General features: G+C 51.0%; 5 protein-coding genes and 2 non-coding genes across 7 annotated transcripts; 4 read left to right on the top strand and 3 right to left on the bottom strand.

The window, feature by feature from the left end:
- Positions 1 to 360: 360 nt before the first annotated feature.
- On the top strand, positions 361 to 2586 carry Asppvi_001172 (WD repeat NOL10/ENP2 family protein; the record flags this gene model as incomplete). Its single annotated transcript, XM_043297475.1, has 2 exons — positions 361 to 577; positions 644 to 2586. The coding sequence occupies 2 exons, from the start codon at positions 361 to 363 to the stop codon at positions 2584 to 2586; spliced, it is 2160 nt and encodes a 719-aa protein (XP_043153410.1).
- Positions 2587 to 3765: 1179 nt separating this feature from the next.
- Positions 3766 to 6896, bottom strand: Asppvi_001173 (putative autophagy protein Atg13; the record flags this gene model as incomplete). The annotated part of the gene is made up of 3 exons (XM_043297476.1): positions 3766 to 6399; positions 6493 to 6591; positions 6663 to 6896. The coding sequence occupies 3 exons, from the start codon at positions 6894 to 6896 to the stop codon at positions 3766 to 3768; spliced, it is 2967 nt and encodes a 988-aa protein (XP_043153411.1).
- A 3270-nt stretch (positions 6897 to 10166) lies between these two features.
- Asppvi_001174 (BTB domain and ankyrin repeat protein) lies at positions 10167 to 15181 on the top strand (the record flags this gene model as incomplete). Its single annotated transcript, XM_043297477.1, has 3 exons — positions 10167 to 13254; positions 13311 to 13428; positions 13480 to 15181. 3 exons carry the CDS (start codon positions 10167 to 10169, stop codon positions 15179 to 15181), a joined length of 4908 nt encoding a protein of 1635 aa, XP_043153412.1.
- Positions 15182 to 15477: 296 nt separating this feature from the next.
- Asppvi_001175 lies at positions 15478 to 15564 on the top strand. Its single transcript has one exon. It is a non-coding gene; the product is annotated as a tRNA-Asp (tRNA).
- A 170-nt stretch (positions 15565 to 15734) lies between these two features.
- Positions 15735 to 15815, bottom strand: Asppvi_001176. Its single transcript has one exon. It is a non-coding gene; the product is annotated as a tRNA-Ser (tRNA).
- Positions 15816 to 16794: 979 nt separating this feature from the next.
- On the top strand, positions 16795 to 18732 carry Asppvi_001177 (uncharacterized protein; the record flags this gene model as incomplete). The annotated part of the gene is made up of 1 exon (XM_043297478.1): positions 16795 to 18732. One exon carries the CDS (start codon positions 16795 to 16797, stop codon positions 18730 to 18732), a length of 1938 nt encoding a protein of 645 aa, XP_043153413.1.
- An 817-nt stretch (positions 18733 to 19549) lies between these two features.
- vps27 (ESCRT-0 subunit protein VPS27) lies at positions 19550 to 22021 on the bottom strand (the record flags this gene model as incomplete). The annotated part of the gene is made up of 5 exons (XM_043297479.1): positions 19550 to 20484; positions 20551 to 21322; positions 21394 to 21675; positions 21746 to 21878; positions 21954 to 22021. The coding sequence occupies 5 exons, from the start codon at positions 22019 to 22021 to the stop codon at positions 19550 to 19552; spliced, it is 2190 nt and encodes a 729-aa protein (XP_043153414.1).
- Between the last annotated feature and the right edge of the window lie 58 nt (positions 22022 to 22079).

Below are 22079 nucleotides of genomic sequence, written 5' to 3' on the forward strand. Positions count from 1 at the left end.
CGAAGATACCCTTATCAAGCAAAGATGTTCGAAATCATCTCGTGATCAATAATACTAATGATGATACATCATCTGTAGTAATGTCGACAAACGAGACAGGGCCCATTTATCCAGACAGCTCCGTCCGATGCCATCGAGACCCGACGGAGTTTGGCTCGGGCCGCCTCAACCAATCAAGTGTGATCTGCTTCCGCAACGTCACGTGCGCCCAGCTATCGATTGTCTCCACCCAACTTTTTTTCTTTTATCAGTGCTCGCTGTTAAGTGAGCGATATATTCGGAGAGCATCAACAATTTTCGCTGTGGTGGTCGCAGCAACCTCAGTGTCCTCTCGATCGCTGGAACAGTTACTGAGCAAATATGAAGCTCTCAAATCAATCTGAGGTTCCAGTGTATACCATTTCGGGGTCAAACACCGCTCGACCACTTCCCGAATGGCTTGCAAGACGCCGAAAGCGCAGTTTGAAAAATGACCCGGAGTATGCCAATCGCATAGAGCTGCTGCAGGACTTCGAGTTTGAAGAAGCTAGTCAATGTATTCGAGTTAGCGAAGATGGCGAATGGGTGATGAGCACAGGTCAGCTTTCTTGGTGAACTTATATTGTCTTAGATGAGGCTCGCAACTGACTATGGTTTTGTAAAGGAACCTACAAGCCTCAAATTCATACTCACTACCTTCCCCAACTGTCTCTATCTTGGGCGCGGCACACAGATGCACTCAATACAACGTTCCTTCTTCTGTCCTCTGATTATTCGAAATCGATCCATCTGCAATCCGATCGTTCTCTCGAGTTTCACACACCCTCTGGCTGCCATTATCGAACAAGGCTTCCCAGATATGGTCGCGATTTGGTTTACGACAGGCAGTCGACCGAGGTTCTGGTGCCGGCTGTTGGTGTTAATCAAGATGGTATGGGGGAAGTCTTCAGGCTCAATCTAGAGATGGGCCGGTATATGCGGAGTTTCGAGGTAGATGTTGGTGGAGACGATTTCACATCGACCGGAGGTGGGACGTTACAAGGAGGAATTAACACAGGAGCAGTGAATACGGGAGCTATCGCTGAGGAAAGCCACAACCTTCTCGCTTTCGGTACCTCGATGGGAACGGTAGAATTATGGGATCCACGAGCCAAGGGCAGGGCAGGAGTACTATTACCCCCTAATCAGACCGGTCCGGATGACGCACGATCTGAGATAACGGCACTGGAGTTCCATCGCTCGGGATTGACATTCGCAACCGGTTCGTCGAATGGTCTGATTCATTTGTACGATCTTCGGTCCCCAGTACCCCTGCTCAAGAAGGATCAAGGATATGGCTTCCCCGTCCACACGCTGAAGTTCCTCCAACCCTCAACATTCACACGCGAACAGACCATGGAGCCCAAGATTCTGTCTTCTGACAAGAAGATTATCAAGATTTGGGACCCCCGTGATGGCAAGCCCTGGACATCAGTAGAGCCTGCCGTCGATATCAACTCAGTCGCCTGGTGCAAAGACAGCGGAATGCTTCTGACAGCCAACGAAGGCCGACAGCAGCATGCATTCTTCATTCCTCAACTTGGCCCAGCTCCCAGGTGGTGCTCATTCCTGGACAACCTCGTTGAGGAGATGGCGGAAGATCCCAACGATCCAAATGCTTTCAGTACAGGCCAGGCAGGCGCTATTTACGACAACTACAAGTTCTTGACTGTTCCTCAGCTCAAGACTTTGAATCTGGATCATCTTATCGGTCGGACCAACCTCCTTCGGCCTTATATGCATGGTTACTTCGTTGCTCAACGCTTGTATGAGGAGGCTCGTTTGATCACAAACCCCTACATCTGGGAGGAAGAGCGCGCGAAAAGAGTCAAGGAGAAGATTGATAAGGAACGCGAGTCTCGCATCAGAGGCAAGAAGAAGGCTGCCGTCAAGGTCAACAAGAGGCTGGCAGAGAAACTCATGGCTATCGAAGAGAAGAACGAGCGTCGCCAGGCGAAGCGCGTCCTGCAGCAGGGCGGAGACGAGGACTTGGTTGAAGCTCCTGCAGCCGAGAAGCCGGCAGGCGGTCTTTTGGGCGACAGCCGTTTCTCGAAGATGTTCGAGGATGAGGAATTCGCCGTCGACGAAACTTCACGGGAATTCCAGCTCATTAACCCAAGCACCGCGCCCGAGCCCGCCGAACGCAAGGAACGCGGCCTCACGGCCGTCGAACAGGAAGAGGTGGACGAAGTCCCCGGCTCCAGCTCCGACGACGACTCCGCATCCGAAAGCGAAGCAGCAAGACCCGTCCGGAGCAGTTCCCCGCGCACCGGAAAGATCTCCACAGCCTCGTACAAGCGCACTAACCGTCCCCCGCCCCAGATGCGCGTCTCCTCCTCAACAACGAGCCATTCCACCCGCGATCGGTCATTCGGTTCACGCGCCCAGAATATGCGTACGAAGACCAAACCCTCGCGTCGTGGCGGGGTGGTCGGAGAAAGAGAATTCACCTTCACCCCGCAGGGCAAGTCAAAGCAAAACAAGGCGCCTGCGCATACGGCTGCCAGCAATGATTACAAGTCTAAGGAACGCCGCAGCGCTTCTGGTAACACTTTCCGAAGGATGTGATGAAAGAACGTACCTGAGGTTCTCCATCATGTTTCGCTGCTATCCTCACGCCTCATATTGGGCGGGATGTTATGGATGCTCGGAAGCAGCACCGTTCTCCTGGCGGTTAGCCCAGCTTGGGCTTTCCTAGGCAACAGAGGCTAGCGCGCTGTATAGGCTACTATGTCAATGGCATCATCCAAACCACCGTATGAGCCCTCGGGGCGCCTTCGGCACTAGGTCAAGGGATCTTAGCCATTCTTCTAAACCCACGACTTCTACAACTGACTGCAATAAGTTGAGCTGTAGAAGGGTTTTCCATTTCCGCATGCATTGAAGTTTCATGTACATATACCAGCACCAACAAAAGGAGTATGAGGGGCGTTATAGATAGGTTTAGGACGGCTTTTGCTGCATAAGTTAAGAGACTCACTTAGAACAGTCTGGTTGAAAAGTCTTTCATTCATTGCATTATCTGCGTCTTCGTCAGATCGAACTCCCACTCCAAAACTGTTTCCAGGCCCGCCTAGTCAAAAATCACACCCGATCTGAACCATGTTGCTCAAAATACAAAAGTATATATGGACATGCTAAAGGAGAAAAAAGCAAACTTGGGACGAGAATAAGAAGCCTAGTTGCAGGCTGAGATAAGAAATGTAGCGAGCCCAAACGGAAAGGAAAACCATCCTCGAAAGCAAAGACCAATCTTTTGAAAACATGAGGGGGAGAAAAGGGAAAGGGAAAAACACAAGAGTCATTCTATTTCCTCAGTAAGCTGCACTTGCTGTCTTGCTCAGTCTATAGAGATAGCCGCCTTACTCGGGCGGCAGGAAGAGAAATCGAAGGCTCATTACTTAAAGAGGAAACAATGCGCCAAACTCAATCCAGAACTCGGAGTATGCGATTCGGTGATGCCGTATCCATGAAATCGTATCAAGATGGTTGAGGATAAAAGAAGAATCATCTTCACGGATGTGGCGAGAAGTGGGGAAGAATGAGGGTTGTAGAAATTGAATATGCAATCGAAGCGCGCAGCGCGCTTATGGACCATTGGAGAAAGTCCTTGATATTCAGAAAATTCCGTTTGAATCCTAGAAAGAGCACTGGCAGTGGGACTTTTCACGTGTTCCATAACAAGAAAGGTTCGGCAACTCGCATTGAGCGTTATTGAAGCCGTTCTCGGACGTGCCCTTTGTTTTATCAAGACCAAACGTGGAAGCCTGGAAGGCCGGCACCACGTCTGCCACTGCCGCGGCGCGAACCACCGGGGTCAGCACCATGATTGCCTTGTCTGCCCTCTTCAAAGCTCCTTCTAKAAGCCCCGAAGTCACTCATAGCAAACAATAAAGGCTCATCCTCTTCAACCTGCGCCGAATGTGATGGATAGGCGCGGCCCGCACTGACACGTCGCCCAGATCCTCGTCGGTCTTCCGTACCACTATTGCTACCGCTTGCGTTACCATCCCGGTCATTGTCGCGCTCAGTGAGGTAGGTGGGTATACCACCGCCGCGAGCTAAGCTGCTAGAGCCGGAGCTGAGGGAATGAGCACCACCAAAAGATCCGCGGCCACGGAACTGGCCTAAACGCGGTTGATACAAGTTGTGATTAGCAGATGACGATGATTCCGGTGTCTGCCCAGAGACAACTGCATCCCTCTGTGAGCGGATTTCACGCTTGGCCGGGCTCGGATGCGCAGTTGGGCCTTGGTTCGACGATGATGAAGAACGCTGGCTTTCCTGCTGTTGTTCAGGATTTGTGGCGACATTCTGGTATTCCTGTCGCCGATGCAGTGTGCTCAAACTGACGTTGGTCCTCTCCTCCGCACCAAGACTGACACTGCGCATATTGAAAGGAAAAATTTCCTCGTCATCAGCCACGACAGAACGCCGGTTCTGAGCGGCAGAGCTAGAGCGACGATACGTAGGCGGAAAGAGCCGCGGAGATGTCGGAATATCGATCGCAGTAACTGTGGAAGGCCGATGCACCAAGGATGTCTCTTCGCCCGCGGTATCCTCAGGCAGCGAGGTGGGCTCTCCATGAAGGAGTCTTCGGCCGCTGTGCCCGGGATCATTGTAATCGACAATACTGTTTGAACTTAGACGAGAAGGTATAGCCGGGGTGTGAGGGGTATGAGGTGATATAGGCTTCCCAGGTGAAGAAGCCGTGGAAACGGATGCCCCAGCTACCATTGGTGGCACTCCTGAGAGTTGCTTGCTCGATGCATTGGATGAACGTTGCAGAAGCAGAGACGATGACATTGAGTCTGAGAGAGCGGCGTTTGAGTCACGCATACGTTGAAATCGAGTTAGGGCCGCACTTGTAATCGTCGTCCTGCGAGCAACGGCATCGAGATTGGAGGAATTCGAAGGGCTCAACAAATCCTTCCGCAAGTCGAGCATCTTCAAAAATTCGGAAATATTCTCATCATCTGCGTGAAGAGAATCTGCGCTCGTTCCAGTGACCTCCGCAAGTAAACCAGAGCCGGGCTGAGCGCCGGACGATGTTGCACTTGCTTTACCACTGGAAGCGTCATCCTCGAGTTTGTTTATTCCTCCTGAAGAAGGTCTACCACGGCGGTGGCTGAAGGCGCTGCTGTACCTCGCAATAGGAGCAGGTCTTGGGGACGCTGAGTTGGACGATGCTATCGCATTCTCCGAAGCCGCTTGCACAGTCTTACGCCCAGATGCTGCTACTGATGGAGGAGGCATGTGTTTGGGCTCTGAGCTTGGTGCACTAATTATCGGCCGGGAGCGAGGAGAGGCCCCCAGGGGCGGATCAATGAGAGAGGGTGAAGCCGAAAGTGGTGGCGCTTTGAATGGCTGGAACGAGATAGAAGGCCGCCTAAGGGTACCAGGACTGGCTTCGGCGGCGAGAACAGCAGTGCGCCCGGTTGGTGCAGCTCTGGCAGCTGATAAAGGCCTCCGAGAAGCCGAAGGAGGTGGTGATGGTGATGATGTGACGGATTCTCTTGCAGCCCGAAGAGCTGATATGGGACTTGCGCCCGTCGGAGGCCCTACATGATGGAAGGTTGACAAGCTTCCATACGCACGACCGGGGTCTGGTTCCTCAACAGTCCTTTTCTCCAACGGCGCCGACCCCGGTTCAGCATTGAATGCTGTTCTCTTGACGTCCCTTGACGGAAACGAAGGACGAAATATTTCATCGTCGGCTCCCATAAAGCGTGAGCTTAATAGAGCCTCAGAATCATCCACTCGGAAGTCACAATTAGTTCGATAAGTGACCTCAACCGAGAAAGGGCCTGCAGGTGAGTCCGTTACCCCAAAGCTATACGTTTCTACCACTTTGTTGTTGCCCTCGTACAGCGGAACAGTCAAGTGGTCGACTTTGCGGCGATCCGAAGCTGTGCGCCCGTCTAGGATTCTATATCTGATCTGTAAGGCCGGGTTGCTGCGAAGTCTTCCATTGCGCTTTGCAAACTTCCATGCGGGCAGGAATTTGGAATATGTGAACAAAGAGCGGAAGAGGACAATACTTTTCTTGTATACGGTCGGTAGGATAGAGCCGAGGTCGGCGGGTGGTTTGGAGGATGCAGTACCCAATTCGACTCTCCAACGCTCAAGAATGACATCGTCAGAGTTCGACTGCAGTGGTCTTACAGGACTCGCCTGACCAGAAGCAGCAAGGGCTTCTAGGACATCCCATCTCTTTCCATTCTCATCCAGGATCACGAGGCTCTGACTGTTTGTGAGTCCCTTCGTCTCCAAGTATGTCTCGATAACCAACGGCGGCGGTCGATTTTCGGTTGCATCGCATGTTCTCCATATCCGCAGTTGCTCCCGGAGAATATCTGTATCTTCGATTTCGACATTGAACTAGATTGAGGCACACCATTAGCTCAAGCTTCGAGACTTGCAATGCACAATAAACAAGCGAAGCGCATTCACAATGGTCGAAGAACAACATACCCAGCGATTCACCCTTGGAGTATCAGATCCCTTATTGAACGACGGCGGGAGATCGACTCTCGAATGTAAGATAATGAGCGCGGCTTTCGTGTGATAGTTCTAGTGAAACCCGCCCAAATTAGCGTCTTCCCAACATGTAATACAAACATCTTGAAGAATCATGAGCTTACCGTTATAATCTGATTGAGCTTTGCCATTGCTTCCTTTGCAGGTTGTGTGTTTCGCTGTACCAGCTCAGATGGTTCAGTCCCCGTTTCAATCCCCAAGCCCCGGCCATTATGCATCCTGACATCTGGAGCCGGTGAGCTCGGGCCTGTGTCCAGCTCTCTGTGATCTGTTGAACGATTTGACCTCGTTGAGGAGGTTGGCGCTGCAGGCGCCGGCGAGCGAGGATGTTGATGCATTACGCAACAACTTGGTTTGATATCCTCCTGTGTGCAGCACAGCCCTGAGGTAGCTGTGCCAATGTGGAGTTCACTAATATGACTATATTATTCAAGAAGGAAATGGAAAGGTGACGGTTCCACCACAGAAGGCCATGCTAACAATCAAAGAGAGCTGCACAGACGAAAATGAGAAGAACTGGATGATAAAGGACAAGATTAAGTGAGGCGCTAAGTGACAGGCACTGATTCAAATTTAATAGTGATCATCGATAGCATCGTTTGCGGTGCTCAGGCAACAGGATGTTGGAGCAGTCGGAGGATACAGTCTAGACAACCTTGGGAGCTTCTCCGCATCGGTGACTCTCTTCCTGGGAAAGTGTGGCGTTCTCACTTTGTGAGAAACCTCTATAGATTAAGGGATCATGGTCACTTAAAAGCATAGATGAGCAGAAATTGGATGGATGGACGAGAGAGAATATAATGTCCTGAAGTTTGAGAGATAGAGAAGAGATAGCGGATGAGGAAGTGGAAGCAAGACCCAGTGAGGCACAGGAGATCAAGCGTACGGGAACAGAGGGTCTGTGACGCACACCCTGTGACTCGATGGTTCGCAAGACCCCAGAGGTCGGTCAGGCTGACGAGTGCCACAACAGGCTGAACGTTGGAGATAACAGAGTAAATGAAGAGGCCCTTCTACTGGTTGATTTTTATCTTCAGCAAGGGATTAATCTACCTAGATGTCCATCTGAGTCTTTTGCCAGGGCAATTGAAATGTATGTCAAGGCTCAAGAGAACCGAGAGCCGCGATAAACGGGAAGTTGGAGAAAGGCGGTAAGGAAACAGGAGTTGTAATCGTATCGAAATCCTGGTACAGGCAGCGATCACGATACGCTGATAAACCCTGGCAGATAAGGTACCCAGGTCAGGTGGATCAGGTGGGTATTGTAGGTAGTGACAGCTCAAGAATAGTAACAATTCAGTACCACAACTTCATAGTGTTGGTCAATCTGTGGTCGATGATATATCTATTTGACCACGATATTGATCTTTTTACTTCTGCAGCCGATGATCACCTATTCTTCATCTAAGATGGGAAGTAACTTTGGTACCCTCTGTTGCAACTTGCAAGGTACCTTACCTTAGTCCCTCCCATAACCCAAGCACCAAAAGCTTCTAGCCAGGTTAACCGCTCACGCTAAAAACGATCATCGACCGTTTATAACGAACACATGATAAGTCTCCATGACAACTACTTCTCCTATATTTCTGGTCCAGATCACATCTTCCCTCTGCTTCTATCTTTTTCGCTTCGCTATCTGCGTCTTCAGATCGGAACATTGTCTGTCTAGTCCAATTCCCCGAAGAGCTTGGCATCGGGATTTGACGGTGCTGCTATGTGTTTTCTGCAGTATCCCAGTCCTTGAGCCCCAGGAGGCGGGGACTGGTCGCCTCGTCTGCAATAGCTTAGCCACTGAGCAGGGGGGAAGACCTGCATTCGCATGACTTGGCTCACTGAGAGCCAAGAAACCCTTCTCATTGGGAGACTGTTAGTAGTAGGAAACAAAAGTACCTTTCAAAGAACAGGAAAATGGTCTAACCGAGACGGTAAATCAAACTCCAATGCAGCTATTAAGGATCTGATGCCTAAGTGCCGCCGCCGACAATCAGAACTAAAGCAGGTAAGCGGATTGCTACCAGGACAACTTCTTTGTTGGAGCAATGGATAACTTCGCAGCTTGAGTTTGGATGTGTCCACTCCACCACATTTCTCGCTCCAAGTGACGAGTTGGCGTAAATAGTAGATATGTGTTTGAAGGGCCAACAATGATAGTAGCTGGGCGTCTTTGTCTGGTGCCAGATGGTGGTGCAGCCTGTATAATTCTGCTCTCTGAGATCGCATGTTATTGGTGGCCCAGGCCTTGTTTGTTCTATCCTTGCATCACACTTTCCCAACGAATTTTTTTCGTTTCCTTTTACTTGCAGATCGTTTCTCGCTAGCGATCAATAGACGCGCGACAACTGTCGTCAGTGAGAATTCTGTCTTCAATCGACCAAGACGATTTCGGTCTAGTGGTCGAGCCTGTCTTAGGACAGTCGAGAAGCATAGAACGAATGCATGTAGAAATGAGTTTCCTTCAAAGTCTGTGTAGGATCACTTGTGCATGCGAAGCAAGCGAGCGGGACACTATCATCTCCATAGCACTTGGAATGATCCAGACATTGGGGTTCCTTTTCTGTGGCAGGAGGGAGGCCAAAAGAGTTGCTCACTTAAACTCGAGCAATATCGAGTTCCTGCAAATGTCAACGGCAAAATCAGGTCTTTCACCTTCTCCCAGAGGGCGGCTGGGTGGAACACCAGTCTCAACCCCCGGAGAACAGTCAGCTGACCTCAGGCTGTCAGGGATATGATAGTAGATTGTAAGAATCTGTTGTCAATGCGAGATATTTGATGTACTTGAGAAGTTGAAGGAGTTCCTGACGGCCTGTGTGGGTACCTAACAGCTCCACTAGGAATGCTGATATACTGCTTGACATATATATACTCCGGCTATGTGTGAATGTCAATAATGAATCTCCCCTGCTCCCCCACCATTCCCGACCATCTGAGCCCGTCAGGAGGATATTAGAGAACAACCAAAAACAAGGAAAGAAGATATCCTACGCACGACCTAGGAGCTCATAATGGAATGAGGGGTTAATGAACTACATATCGACTGTGATAGTAATTCTCGACCTCTCGTCTGGGAACATGGAGGGGCGCACAGCTTCCGATTGGCCGATATCCGCAGGGTCTTATCCACGGCTCCAACAGTCATCTGGTAATTCAGCACGAACAGGTCTCGCTGTCCTGATATATGCCAGCGAAATAACTCCTCATTGCCCTCGAGTTGCCTCAACTGTCGTGAATTTGCAGTCGCATACCTCGCTCGAAAGCCTTCCTGCGTTGCCTGGTCCCCTATCTCCCGACGTTGCTTCCTATCGCGTTCGTTATCCATCGCTCACGTCGCCACCGCGTCCCACTATCTACGACAGTTCTTTCGGTTCCAAAGCCCTCGAGTTTCTCGCGAGAACGGAAAATTTGCACTTCGGACACCCATATTGCGCTCTGAAAAACACAAAAAGATACCGGATTCGCGTCGACCCTTCGTCACATAGACGCCCTCTGTTCAACAGAATTCTCTTGTCGCCCGCAGAGCTCTTGCCAGTGCGCCGTTGACCCTCGGTGGTTACCACGGCGCTCTGGTCCTGGGTCGATAAGAGATTCTGACACACTAGCACTCTGGGCACATGATTAGCACGCTCTGGGAATCTTTCTTGAGAGACGATGTTGAGAGCTTCCGGCGATGTCTGGCGAACGCCAGTTCTACGCCTGGTAGCCAGCGGTCCTTCGGCGCGGGAGGAAGTCCAGGCTTGAAGGTCGGAAGCCTTGGTGGAGTGACACCGTCTTCTCCCCTCTCTTCAAAGGGCAAAAAACTAAGCGGGACATCGCCTGGAATTGCCACCCCTGATCGAAATACTGGAGGCCCGCGTCCTGGCAAGGCATTGTCCCGCGCAGAATTAAATGCGAGAGATCACTATGGCAGAACTCTCCTACACCTTGTTTCCTCATCACAGAAGCCATCTGCTATTTACTTCGCCACATCTCTCCTCGAGATTCCCTTTCTTGACTTGTATGCGCAAGATTGGGAGAGTGGATGGACAGCACTGCATCGGGCGCTTTACGCAGGCAACGCTACCATAGCACAGGCCCTGATGGCTCGAGACATAAATGATGTAACCGATTTCAGCAAGCCAGGGAACGTGGGACACCCAAGCGGAGGCCTAATTAAGATTAAAGATCGAGAAGGTTATAGTCCTTTTGAAGTATACAGCGCTACCATTGGTTCTCGAGACATCAAACGAATTACTTCCTCCACTGCATCTCTCGACCCCTCAGAGCCGGAACATAGTGACATCGCCTCGAATGCACCTTCCCTTCAAGACGATTTAAGCGAAGATAGCTATGTCGGCCGAGGTTCCCTAAAACCGCGGACGAATTTGGCTGCCGATGAAGTCTTTACGTTTGGCAGCAACAAAAATCTGAACCTTGGACTAGGAGATCAGGATGACCGTCAGTTCCCCGTGAGAATCAACCTTGAGCGCCCGGAGCACCTTCTGCGCCGATTCTATCGTGAATTCCTGGAGCGGCAATTAGATGACGGTACACCATCTTCCCATCAAGACGTGACCCGCAGCGCAGACCTACCAGCCTTGATACAAAATAAACCTATTAAGTTTCAGGCTATTGCCATGTCTAAACTTCATACGGCTATCCTCACCGATGATCCCGAGTCAAATCTCTTCTTGTGCGGCTTTGGTCCCGGCGGACGGTTGGGTACTGGCGACGAGCTGACGAGGTTCAGCTTCGTGTGCATCGAAACAGGGGGTCTCGCTCATAAGAGAGTCATTTCAGTGGCTCTTGGTCAGGACCACACCCTCGCGATAACCGCGCACGGCGAGGTTTTCAGCTGGGGTAGTAATAAGTACGGACAACTCGGCTATAGCCTTCCACGAACACAGAATCGAGATGATGTGCCCATGCAGATGTCGCCGAGGCAGATCTTCAATCCATTCAAGAAGGAGGTGATTCTCGGGGTGGCTGCATCTGCGATTCACTCTGTGGTCTTCAGTAGTTCTGGGCTTTATACTTTCGGTAAAAACGAAGGTCAACTCGGATTAGTCGATTCGGACGCTCGATCCCTTGAATACCAGATTACGCCTCGGCGCGTAGGAGCGTCCCTATTTAGCGCTGGTATACAAAGTGTGTCTGCCATCGATCATGCCACAATCGTTCTTCTCCAAAATCACGAAGTTTGGGTGTTCTCCCAATATGGCTATTCCAGGCTCTCATTTCCCTTGGACGTCAGCTCAAGCTTCATTAGAAATAGCTTCATGGCAACCCGGTATGACACTTCGGTCAATCGCATCGTTCAGGTGAAATCCGGCGGCGATACAATCTGTGCACGGTCAAGTTCTGGCGAAGTCTTCACAGTTCGCGTTAACAGATCTGAAAACCCGCCGACTTCAACTTCGACTACAAATCCATCAAAGACTCGGAACTCTCTATCTGCCCCAGTCCGGGTTTGGACTGTGAAAAAGGCGCATATGGCCGTCACAGATGTTGATGTCGGACAAGACGGGTCGATCATCATATGTACGGCTTCGGGGTCAGCCTGGACAAAAGAGAAGCGCAGAAAAGCGAAAGACGGAATTTCAAAGGAGTACAAATTTGCTCGTGTCCCAGGTCTTTCTCGCGTTGTGGGGGTGTGCAGCAACGCCTATGGGGCTTACGCCGTAGCGCAGCGCGACTGGGATGTGACCAGGGAGCAGATAAATGTCGATCAAAGCACATTGTGGGAAGACTTTCTCCCATTATCACCCTTCGCTTCGTTAGTATCCAACGTTACTCCGTTAACGTCGCATGATACCTCAGATGCTCTTTTGGATGGAGGATCCGCCGATGCAATGAAGAGAGTGGCAATGTCGATTTCGGACATTGAATCTTACTTCCAGCCTCTTCGAAACGAGGCACCTGAGGGCACCGTCTTCCTCTTGAGCTCTCTTTCTGATGCACGAATACCAGTTCATGAATTCATTTTGACCGGACGCAGCTCGGTTCTCAGGAAGGCCTTCCATGAATTTCGACAAGCATACTACTTTTCTTTGCCTGAAGTTTTGGACATCGAGTATGGCCCAAATGGGCAATGCCATGTGCGGTTCAATGGATTGGACTTTTTGACGATCCTCAATGTTGCTTTTTTCATATATACGGACAATGTGCTGGACGTATGGCACCAGATGAGGACTTCTGCTGCAAATGCGTCAAGATATCGCCAAGTCCGCTCTGAGGTTATGCGGATCGCAACATTCCTGGGCCTGCCAACCTTGGAACGAGCTGCGCGGCTCATGATAGAGCCTATGAAGAGTCTGAAAGTTGATATGACCCATGCCTTTAACGATCCAACATTCTTCGAGAGCTCCGATGTAATCATCGAGCTCAACGGCGAAACAATGAAGGCTCACAGTCAAGTTCTTTGCCGGAGATGCCCCTTTTTCGACACGTTGTTCAACGGCCGCTCTGGCGGAAGATGGCTATCATCGCGCCGCACCGATGTAAGTGACAGAATTCGCGTTGATCTCAAACACATAGACCGTTCCGTCTTTGAGTTTGTTCTTCGGTATATCTATACGGACGCGGAGGAGCAGCTTTTTGACCAGGTCCGATCGAAAACGTTGGACGGATTCATCGATCTTGTGCTTGATGTCGCGTTCGTAGCGAATGAACTGATGATCGACCGATTAGCGCAAGTATGTCAGAAGATGCTAGGCAAATTCGGTATGACATTCACTTCAAGATACCTGGTCACGACGTCGTTTACTGAGACCTTCTAGTGACCACGACCAATGTGTGCGGCCTCCTCAATTCGATTTCTCCCTGCGCGGTGAGTGAGTTCAAAGATGCTGCGTTGGAGTATATCTGCCTTAATCTGGAAGATGTATTGGCGCAAAGGTTGGTTTGCATTCCTGCACATATAAGAGGAGATTTTAACGTGCTGCGTAGGTACCTCAGAGATCTTGACGAGAGCTTGCTTAACGCGCTTGATACTGTTTGCCATGAGAATCAAATGACAAGCTTCCCAGTATCGAGAGGACGGAATTCAGAAGCCTATGTGTTTGAGAAGTACCCTGAACTCATCGCATCGATACAAGCGGATAGACGGCGGATGATTGATTCGATGAGGCTTCAGTCCCGTCTCAACTGTCTTCAAAGCTCTGAGGACAAGCCCCGTCCTGCCACTGACGATAAGGTGTCTACGTCACCGTCGGTGCAGAAGGCCAAAGCAGCCTTTCTTAAAGAGAACTCGGACATACCTCGCAGTCCCATTCTAAAGTCTAGACAATCAACCAGTGACTTGATGTTCCAGATGGATGACGACCCCATGTTGTCACCCGCGAACTCAGTCAAGGGAAAGATAGCAATCCGCAAAGGTAGGGCGTCGGAACCGCCACTAGATTTTCCAGCTTTGGGCACAAGCCTCAGTGACAAGCAGTCGTTCAACAACGATTCGAATGTCCTGCGAGAATCGTTGCAGTCGCCCCAAGAGAACGCACTTTCCGAGTCTCCATCAGCATTCAGAGCGGCAGTACTCGAACAGAAGAAGAATGGTTATCCCATCTCCAGTCCATCCCAAACACCGTGGGCTTCGTCGGCTATTTCTACTCCCAAGAAAGATTTGAAGGATATTATGTCCGAAACCTCGGAGAGAAGGGTGTCCAACCTAAGCCTTGGCATGTCCGCTCGCCATGAGAACAGCAACAACTTGACCCCCAAGCTGTCTCAGAAGGAAAGGAAGAAGCTCCAACAGCAGCAATTGCAGGAAAAGCTCGCGGCTCAGGGGAAAGCGAAGGAGGCACCACAGAACCCATGGAAAATCTCTACTCCGGTTAAATCACCGGACAAGCCTGGTACTCCTTTTGGATCTCATGGAAATGACGGCGAATCTTCTCAACCGTCAAAGTTCGCTCAGAAGCCTTCTATGACCCTCCGTCAGACAGTTGCTGGGACACCGCCACCCAGATTGTCGCCAAGCGCAACACCGGCACCTGGTCAAGGCCGCAGTGTCTCTGGCGGCCCCCGGCCTGTCATGAAGCCTTCGCCACAGGGACCATCCGCAGCTGGGCCCTCGACATCTCCCAATGGTCTGGCTAGTGCTCAGGCCGCCATTAAATCCATACGCCACATACCACGCTCCGAACCGTACCAGACGAGTTTTCATTCTCCTTCACCCAACTCGCTGTCCTTGGCTGCCATCTTAATGCAGCAGCAGACCGAAAAGGATGAGCTGCGCGAGGCAGCGACAGCTAAGCATAACCTTCAAGATATTCAACTTGAGCAGGAGTTCCAGGAATGGTGGGACAAAGAGAGCAGGCGTGTTCAAGGGATACCGGAGCCTGATTCAACGACAGCCAGTCAAAAGGACAGCGAAGGTAGAAGTGGTCGCGGCGGACGCGGTAGAGGATCAAGCAACCGCAAGAAGCGTGGCAAGGGCCCGGAGAATGCCGCTGGTCCTTCGGGATTAACTCAACAGATGTCTCAAACGAAGGGCCAAAACGCCCAGAAGATCTCGGACTCTCGTCCGCACAACCTGCAACCCGAAACCAATGGAAATCATGCGAGCGCTGCCGGCGGCAATTCTCGTCGCGGTGGTAGAGGAGGTCATCCGAGGAAGGGAAAAGAACGCGACCGAACTATATCAAGCTAGACCGTTCGTTGATAATCCCGTCGACGTGAATCATGTTGCTTAACGTCCTTTTCTTTATATACCCCGTCAGCACACTCGGGTTGTACACCACTTGTCATTTTCATATATCATGGGACGGAATGTATACTTGGGCAACAGGCGCATTGAATAGAACTAAATCACTGAATTAGATATGTGTTCATACAAAATTTCGAACGCTAATAGGGACTTCTGTCATATTGGTCATAGAATTCGAAGAGTATCGTAGAACCTTTTGATCTCAATTATTCAAAAGTAGGGTGAAAAAGCAACTAATATCCTCGATGGTCTAACGGTCATGATTTCCGCTTGTCACTCCTAGAGAACGAGCGCGGGAGACCAGGGTTCGACTCCCTGTCGGGGAGATTTTCCTTTTACCCGCCTAATCTAGTTTTTACTACGGAGTAGTTGGTTCTCTGTCCCAGCGGACAGCTTTTTAACCCTCAAAAAAGATCACGACATGGAGATGACGTCAATTTTTTTTTTTTTACCCTCCTTTTTCCAAAAAGGAGGGGAGCAAAACGAAAAACATTGCCGTCAGCGATAGGACTCGAACCTATGCGGCCGAAGCCAAGTGATTTCTAATCACTCCCCTTAACCACTCGGGCACACTGACTAATACGCTGTATTAGATCTACTTAAGAGATATATGAAAAAGGTTAGATAAGGGCAGCTTTAAAGTTGGCAAAGTAACAATGCTTTATGGAGAAGAGAGTATGGAGTACTCTGTCTCATTTATGCATGTCACACTGAAGCTATGCATATACCCGAGAAGACCGACCTTTGGTAGTGTAAGAGGACTTTATCTCTTGCGTACGAAGCATGGAAAGTAACGAATACCACTCACTACTCCTGGTCTAGAACTGGCGACGCAAGTGGAGACAACTAGGTGTCTACTGTGTTCTATTCCTATTTCTGCTTTCCGACCATCCATGGCTGGTTCCGTAAGACAGAATACCAAACCAGCAAAACTAGCCTAATAAATTGATAATAATACCTAACTTACTTCTCCGTATTCCGTACCGCTCTTCACACTCTCATACTTCCGACCTCCACTATGACCAGACGTTCTTCGTCGTCATATTCCTGTTCTTGATTTCGTTTCATTGTTTCCTTCTCTCTCCTGAACTCCCCTTATTCTTCAATCTCATCGATCAACTTGGCGATCGTTTCTTCAAGAGCCTCGCCACTTGGGTCCTCGTGCGGGCGCTCTTATCTCACGTGCAGTGTAACTTTGTCTGTTCCTCCATCCAGCCAATTATTACTTCGGCCCCCGCGTCTCATAGGAGCAACAGAAGCAACCAGCAAGCAACCAGCAATTACAGCAACACTCGTTCATCGTCGCTCATTGCTTTTYCTGTKGCTTGRTCGACCACCGAGATTTCCCGTTGTCTCTGCGGCTTTGCTCTGCCGGTGTACTTGTTTCCAGTCTCAATTGAAAGTCAAATCGTGGCGTTTGATGCCCCCTTCACATCGATAGTTGATCGACCGTACACAACAACCCCCCCGGTAGCTGCTTGTCACCCGTTTCGGAGCTGCATCCGTGCCATCTGTGCGAGCCCTTACCTGCCCCAGCGCTGGCCTTGCTGCCTGCCATGCCGACCTCCAACACCTCCTCCCCTGTTAAGCGCCCGGGCCTGGCCCGCCGTGCTCTCTCGTCTCACGCTGTCGTCACACGTACTTCGTCAGACTCGTCAGACACCCATCTACAGAAAGCGCCTGCCCACCGTCCCCGAGCACATGTCGTCGGTGGCGGTCATCGCACTCACGGTCGCAACCCATCTTTCGGAAAGAACTTAAACAAGCTCCAGCGGCATACTTCTGCTGGTCATATTACAACCGAAGCAACTGTTCGTCATCATCAACGGAAAAAGTCCGCACCAGCGACACCAGCAGCGAGTCCACGCGGTGGTCACCACGTGCGTTGGGATAGTGGGTTGGACTCCGGCCAGACGGCGACATCGTCGATTAAAAGAAATAACTCGAGCCCTGCTCTGCGAAATCCTCGACGCAATTCCTCTGGTGTTCTGGCAAAGAAAGCGTTGGTGACCGATCGCCCAGCAACCAGTTCTGGGAAGAAGAAGAGCGTTGGCTTTGAATTAGGAGTTTCAGACAACGACGACGACGAGGGCGAGTGGGAAGATACGACTCAGTCGCCTGAGAGCACGAGACGCAGCTCAGTTGCTCAATCCAAAGATAGCGTTGATAATACTGCCGTACTGGTGGACCCCCTCACCTTTGTCAAGCGCCCGTATCCTCAGGTGCCTCGTGCCGCGAGCAGCTTGCCGGAATCAGCCTGTAGGAGCTTCTCGCGTGACGATCACTCTTCTGACGAGAACGATCAACAGCAGGACCAGCCAGCTTCGGAGCCCGAGGAGCGGAAGGAAGAGATTGCCCGTTTGCCTGACCACAGCGACATCGCGGCCCGTTTGTTAAGCCCTTCGCATTCTGCTAGAGCACCTCCCGCGATGTCTTCTATTTCTGCAACGGTGAAGCCGGCTCCAGTTGACACAATATCTCGAAATGCTTCCTTGACCAATCTCGCTGGTCCGGACGGCTTACGACGCCCTCTATCTTCATCAACCACTACGCTCGCGAATACACCGGGGAATCAGACGAATGCAACGTCCTCGTCTATGGAAGGGGGTGTTTCTAGGTTCATCATTAACAATAAAACCCGCCCCCACGCATCATCGCGCACGGATTCTGATCCAAATACTCCATCATCGTTTCTTCCACATTATCATCCGCAGACCCCACCGTCTCCAAACCGCGGGATAGGAAAGCACAAAGCGTCGCCCCCTTCGAGACCACCAGGCACGGAGCCCCCCTCTCGGACCCAGCAGAAGCTTTGGCTGCAACGAACTGCTGCTTTAAATACCTCTCCCCCCGACAGCCATGGCATGTCCACGGCAGTCTCTCCATCGGCAATGGACACGCCCTTCATAGCTGCATCACATGGCCGCGCAGGGTCAGGTGTCTATGAGGCCAGCAGAGCGCTCGTCAACGGCTCCTCCCGAACCGGTGGAGATACGGAAGCCAAGCACATCCGGAAGGCATACGAGAAGATCGCGTTGGAACTTAGCGTCGTCCGAAGATTCCAGTCCCCAACAGGTGACAGTTTCGCCCGCTTGGCGGCCATCCTTAATGACACCAAGGCTCCCATAACTGCCAATTCCGACCGTACATCGGGACTCGGCAACCCAATCAAGTCGGCACCTGCACTCGCGCAACTACAACAAGTTGGAAGGCAGCTAAGAGACTCGCCAAGTCCTGAGCCAAGACAACTCATTAGCAGAAAGACTTCGGACTTGAAGAAATCTGCGTCCCAAACATACCTCGAAGAAGCCGACGAACCCAGCGACTCGAACAAATCTCAACACCCATCCCAGCGCATCTTGTCGACTTCTGACGAAGCCGCTCACGGGAGCACTGCCGCAGACGAGGACTTTGGCGACAGCTATTTCACCAGTGAATCAGATATGATGATTCGCCGCATGTGGGAGAGCCGCGAGGTAGCTACTCATGGCTAGGTGATACTATCTTTCACCCGACGATGCCTTTTACTCTTTTCTCCTTTCTACCTCTGTCTTCTTTTCATTCATCTTCATTTGACTTCCATTCTAGCACTAACGGCGTCCGGTGCATCGCTTATGCCTTTAGCTTACGAGCATTTATTACCAAATTCGGGATATCCTACTGCACCCATGGTTGACATGGAATAGCATTGATGTATTTCTTTATGTTTCCTTATCCCTTTTCTTCGAATGCCCTTCCCCATGGTCCTTCCTGTACCAAGCTTTTTCACCATGGGTGCTTGTAAGACGTGGATAGATTTCTTCATCCTCAATAATGAACAGTGTAATGAACCAGATTGAATAAAATCAGATAAGCACTCTGCAACATTCCTGATACTTACAAATGAACAAGCTGCTAATGGCACTTTCATGATCGAGATAGCCATCCCAGAATCAGGGGCAGTGGGCTAGGAAATGGACAAAAGAAAGATATGTAGCGAGAAGTTGATGTTGGTCAACTACATCAGCTCATAATACACATTCGGGTTTCCGGTGTTCCAAGTGCTTATCATTCTCCCACTTAAGGCATAATACTCTACAAGTACAAGTATAGACAAACACAAGTTAACTAGGGGCATCGTCCCCGAAAGAGTAGAAGTAGTGAACGTTAATGCAGAAACCAATGGGTGTCCAATCTCATATCCTAAAATCTTTCAAGTCGTCTGGTATCATAATGATCACAAAAGCCAACAACCACGGGCAGGTGCTGTATAAGGGAGAGGAAAAGCGACCACAAGAATGCTATACATCGCCAATTCAATCATTAACACCTCTACAGCTCAATCAGACTTTCCTCAACGGCCGGTTTAGTCGGCGCAACTTGTTGATAATGCGCCGGAGGTGCAGACGCAGCGATCGGGGACACGTCCCCGCCAGGGTACGTTCCATACGGCGCAGCTGGAGTCTGCGAGTGTGTTGGAAGCGGTGCGCCTTGTGGAGGTTGTTGCTGGAAGTAGTATGACTGGGCGGGGGGCGCCGTCGGCTGATGCTGAGGGGTAGGTTGACCAGTCGATTGCACAGGATGAGGGTCTGCGTATTGCATATAACCTGGAGACTGGCCCTGGTCTGTAGGCGGTAACTGTTCCGGCGCACTCGCCCGCGCAGCGACAGGCGCTCCAGCTGAGTGATAGTAAGAATCTCGTCGCATGATCGGCGACGGCTGGTGAGATATTTCTGTCTCCGCAGGCCGGGGACTTGAATATGCATTTGGATCTTGTTCTGCATGCGGTGCGGACGTGTAGAATTGCGTCGGAGCAGAGGGGCCAGGATATCCTGAAGGATTGTTGGGGAAAGGAGTGGACGGAGCAGATAGTTGAGGAGATGCGACAGGAGGAACGTTTCCATTCCATGGCGGATTTTGAGGCACTGCCTGACCGGGTTGATTATACATGCTGGAACTGATCGGACCGCTGGGAGCCGCTGCTGGCTCACGAATCTCCCTTCCGGACTGAGGGTATCCATAAGCGTTACCAACTGGAGGCGCCCTATCGGCAGCCGGGTTGCCGTAATAAAAGTTTTCGGCTCCAGTTTTACCCTCCGCGGTGTGGGAAGGCATTGAAGGATATATATTGGGGTACGGGGAACCGCCAGGCACAGTTCCGTATCCGAGTGAATGCTGTGAATATGCACTAGATAATCGTTCCTCTAGCATGCGATCGTAATACCGCACCACCGTGGACAGCTTGGCATGCAGGTCAAGGAGAGTATCTATGGGCCGGTTAGTCAATCTTCAACAATAACAGATCAACCTCTCAATAGAAGGAATTCAATTACCATGCTTGCTCATAGTCTCCCCATAGCTGCGGGCAAGCTTGGGTCTGAGAGCACCGATGCTCTCGTACAGCTCTTGGATTTGGGGTTCCCGTAGGATCGTCCCCGGAGGTTGATGTTGTAACCGGTCAACGAGGGCGGCGAACAGGTGAATGTTTTCTACCTCCACCGGGCTCAGCTCATATGGATTTTTGGGCAAGGGTGTTGCGGTGGTAGTATCGCGAGCGGAAAAGTCCGTCGCTGCTGCGTTACTCTTCAGGGCGGCCGCATGCTTCTTCTTGTGTTCCTCCATGTCCCGCAGAGAAGCCTCGATGGCGGCTTTCAAGTCCGCGTCTTCCTCCTCCTCGTGTTTGGCCTGAGTAGTCGTCTTTGCCGGTTCGTCATTGATCCTAGTTGATGGCACGTAGCCAGAAGAGCCCTTATTTTGGGCCTCTTCCAAGCTCAGTTGAAGCGCCCGCCGCAGGTCATCATCAAATCCCCCTTCCGCCCTCGCGCCGCGAGGTTCCATTGCGGTTGACTTGGTGATGGAGTAGTTCTTGAACGCAGATCGGTCTGACAAACTAGACGGCATGGATGACTTTGATGTCAATTTGGCATAGCACCCGTCATCGACGCGAACGGGCTGCAGAATCCCCAAGTGAGGCAGGGGCAGGGTTTTGCTGGAGCACTGAGCATCGAAGACATTACCGCAATTGCGGCAATGGTGTTTACGATTCATGAAACTGAATGGTGTACGGCAGCGCATACAAACGTCGGAATCAATCCACTCAGGAGGCTATGTTTTCGCAGAAATCCGAACGTTAGCTTCGAGACAAGATCCGCCCCATGGGACGGACGTGAACATACCGCACTGCTTTCCAACATACTCCCACTAATCTCATTCTTCGGGGGGAAGCGGAAACCCTCGCTCTGCAGCCTGCGGTAGGTCTCGCCCAAATAGTTGAGATCCATGCGGCCTTGGGCCGCCATAGCCCAATCCTGAATGAGTTCTAGCATCTTCTCCTTCACATCAGTATTCAGGGGAGCTCCCTCAGCCGTTAGGAGAGACACCAGATTATCCATAAACTCGCGCGACGCAATTTCCGCCAGAAAATGGGAGCCGCCATTCTTCACGCAGGTATCGGTTAACTAGAGGGATATCAAGCACATTAGCATCGAGAACAGACCCCACCGAGGTCTCGGGTCATAATTATACAACCTTCAGTGTCGCAATCTGCACGTTCGGATTCCTATTTTCTAGTCGCCGTTTGAGCGACCTCATCGCTTCTTTGGGCTGGACGCTTTTCGATCGGATAAGGTCGGAGATCTCGAGGTTGAGAGCAATGTCCTCTCTATTTGATCGAGCAGTTAGCTATGGCCCTGGGCAGCTTCGACCATTGGGAAACCTCAAATCACAGAAGACATACAGCGATGATGATGTCGCACGCTCAACCTGCTCGTCGAGTGGAGATGTAGAGGAAAACCAACCCGCCATGGTGACGGTGTTAGAAAAGTCTCAAAATAGCTATTTGATTGATGAGAGCGGAGAAGGG

This window comes from Aspergillus pseudoviridinutans (assembly GCF_018340605.1).
Source record: "Aspergillus pseudoviridinutans IFM 55266 DNA, scaffold_1, whole genome shotgun sequence".
Lineage (NCBI taxonomy): Eukaryota > Fungi > Ascomycota > Eurotiomycetes > Eurotiales > Aspergillaceae > Aspergillus > Aspergillus pseudoviridinutans.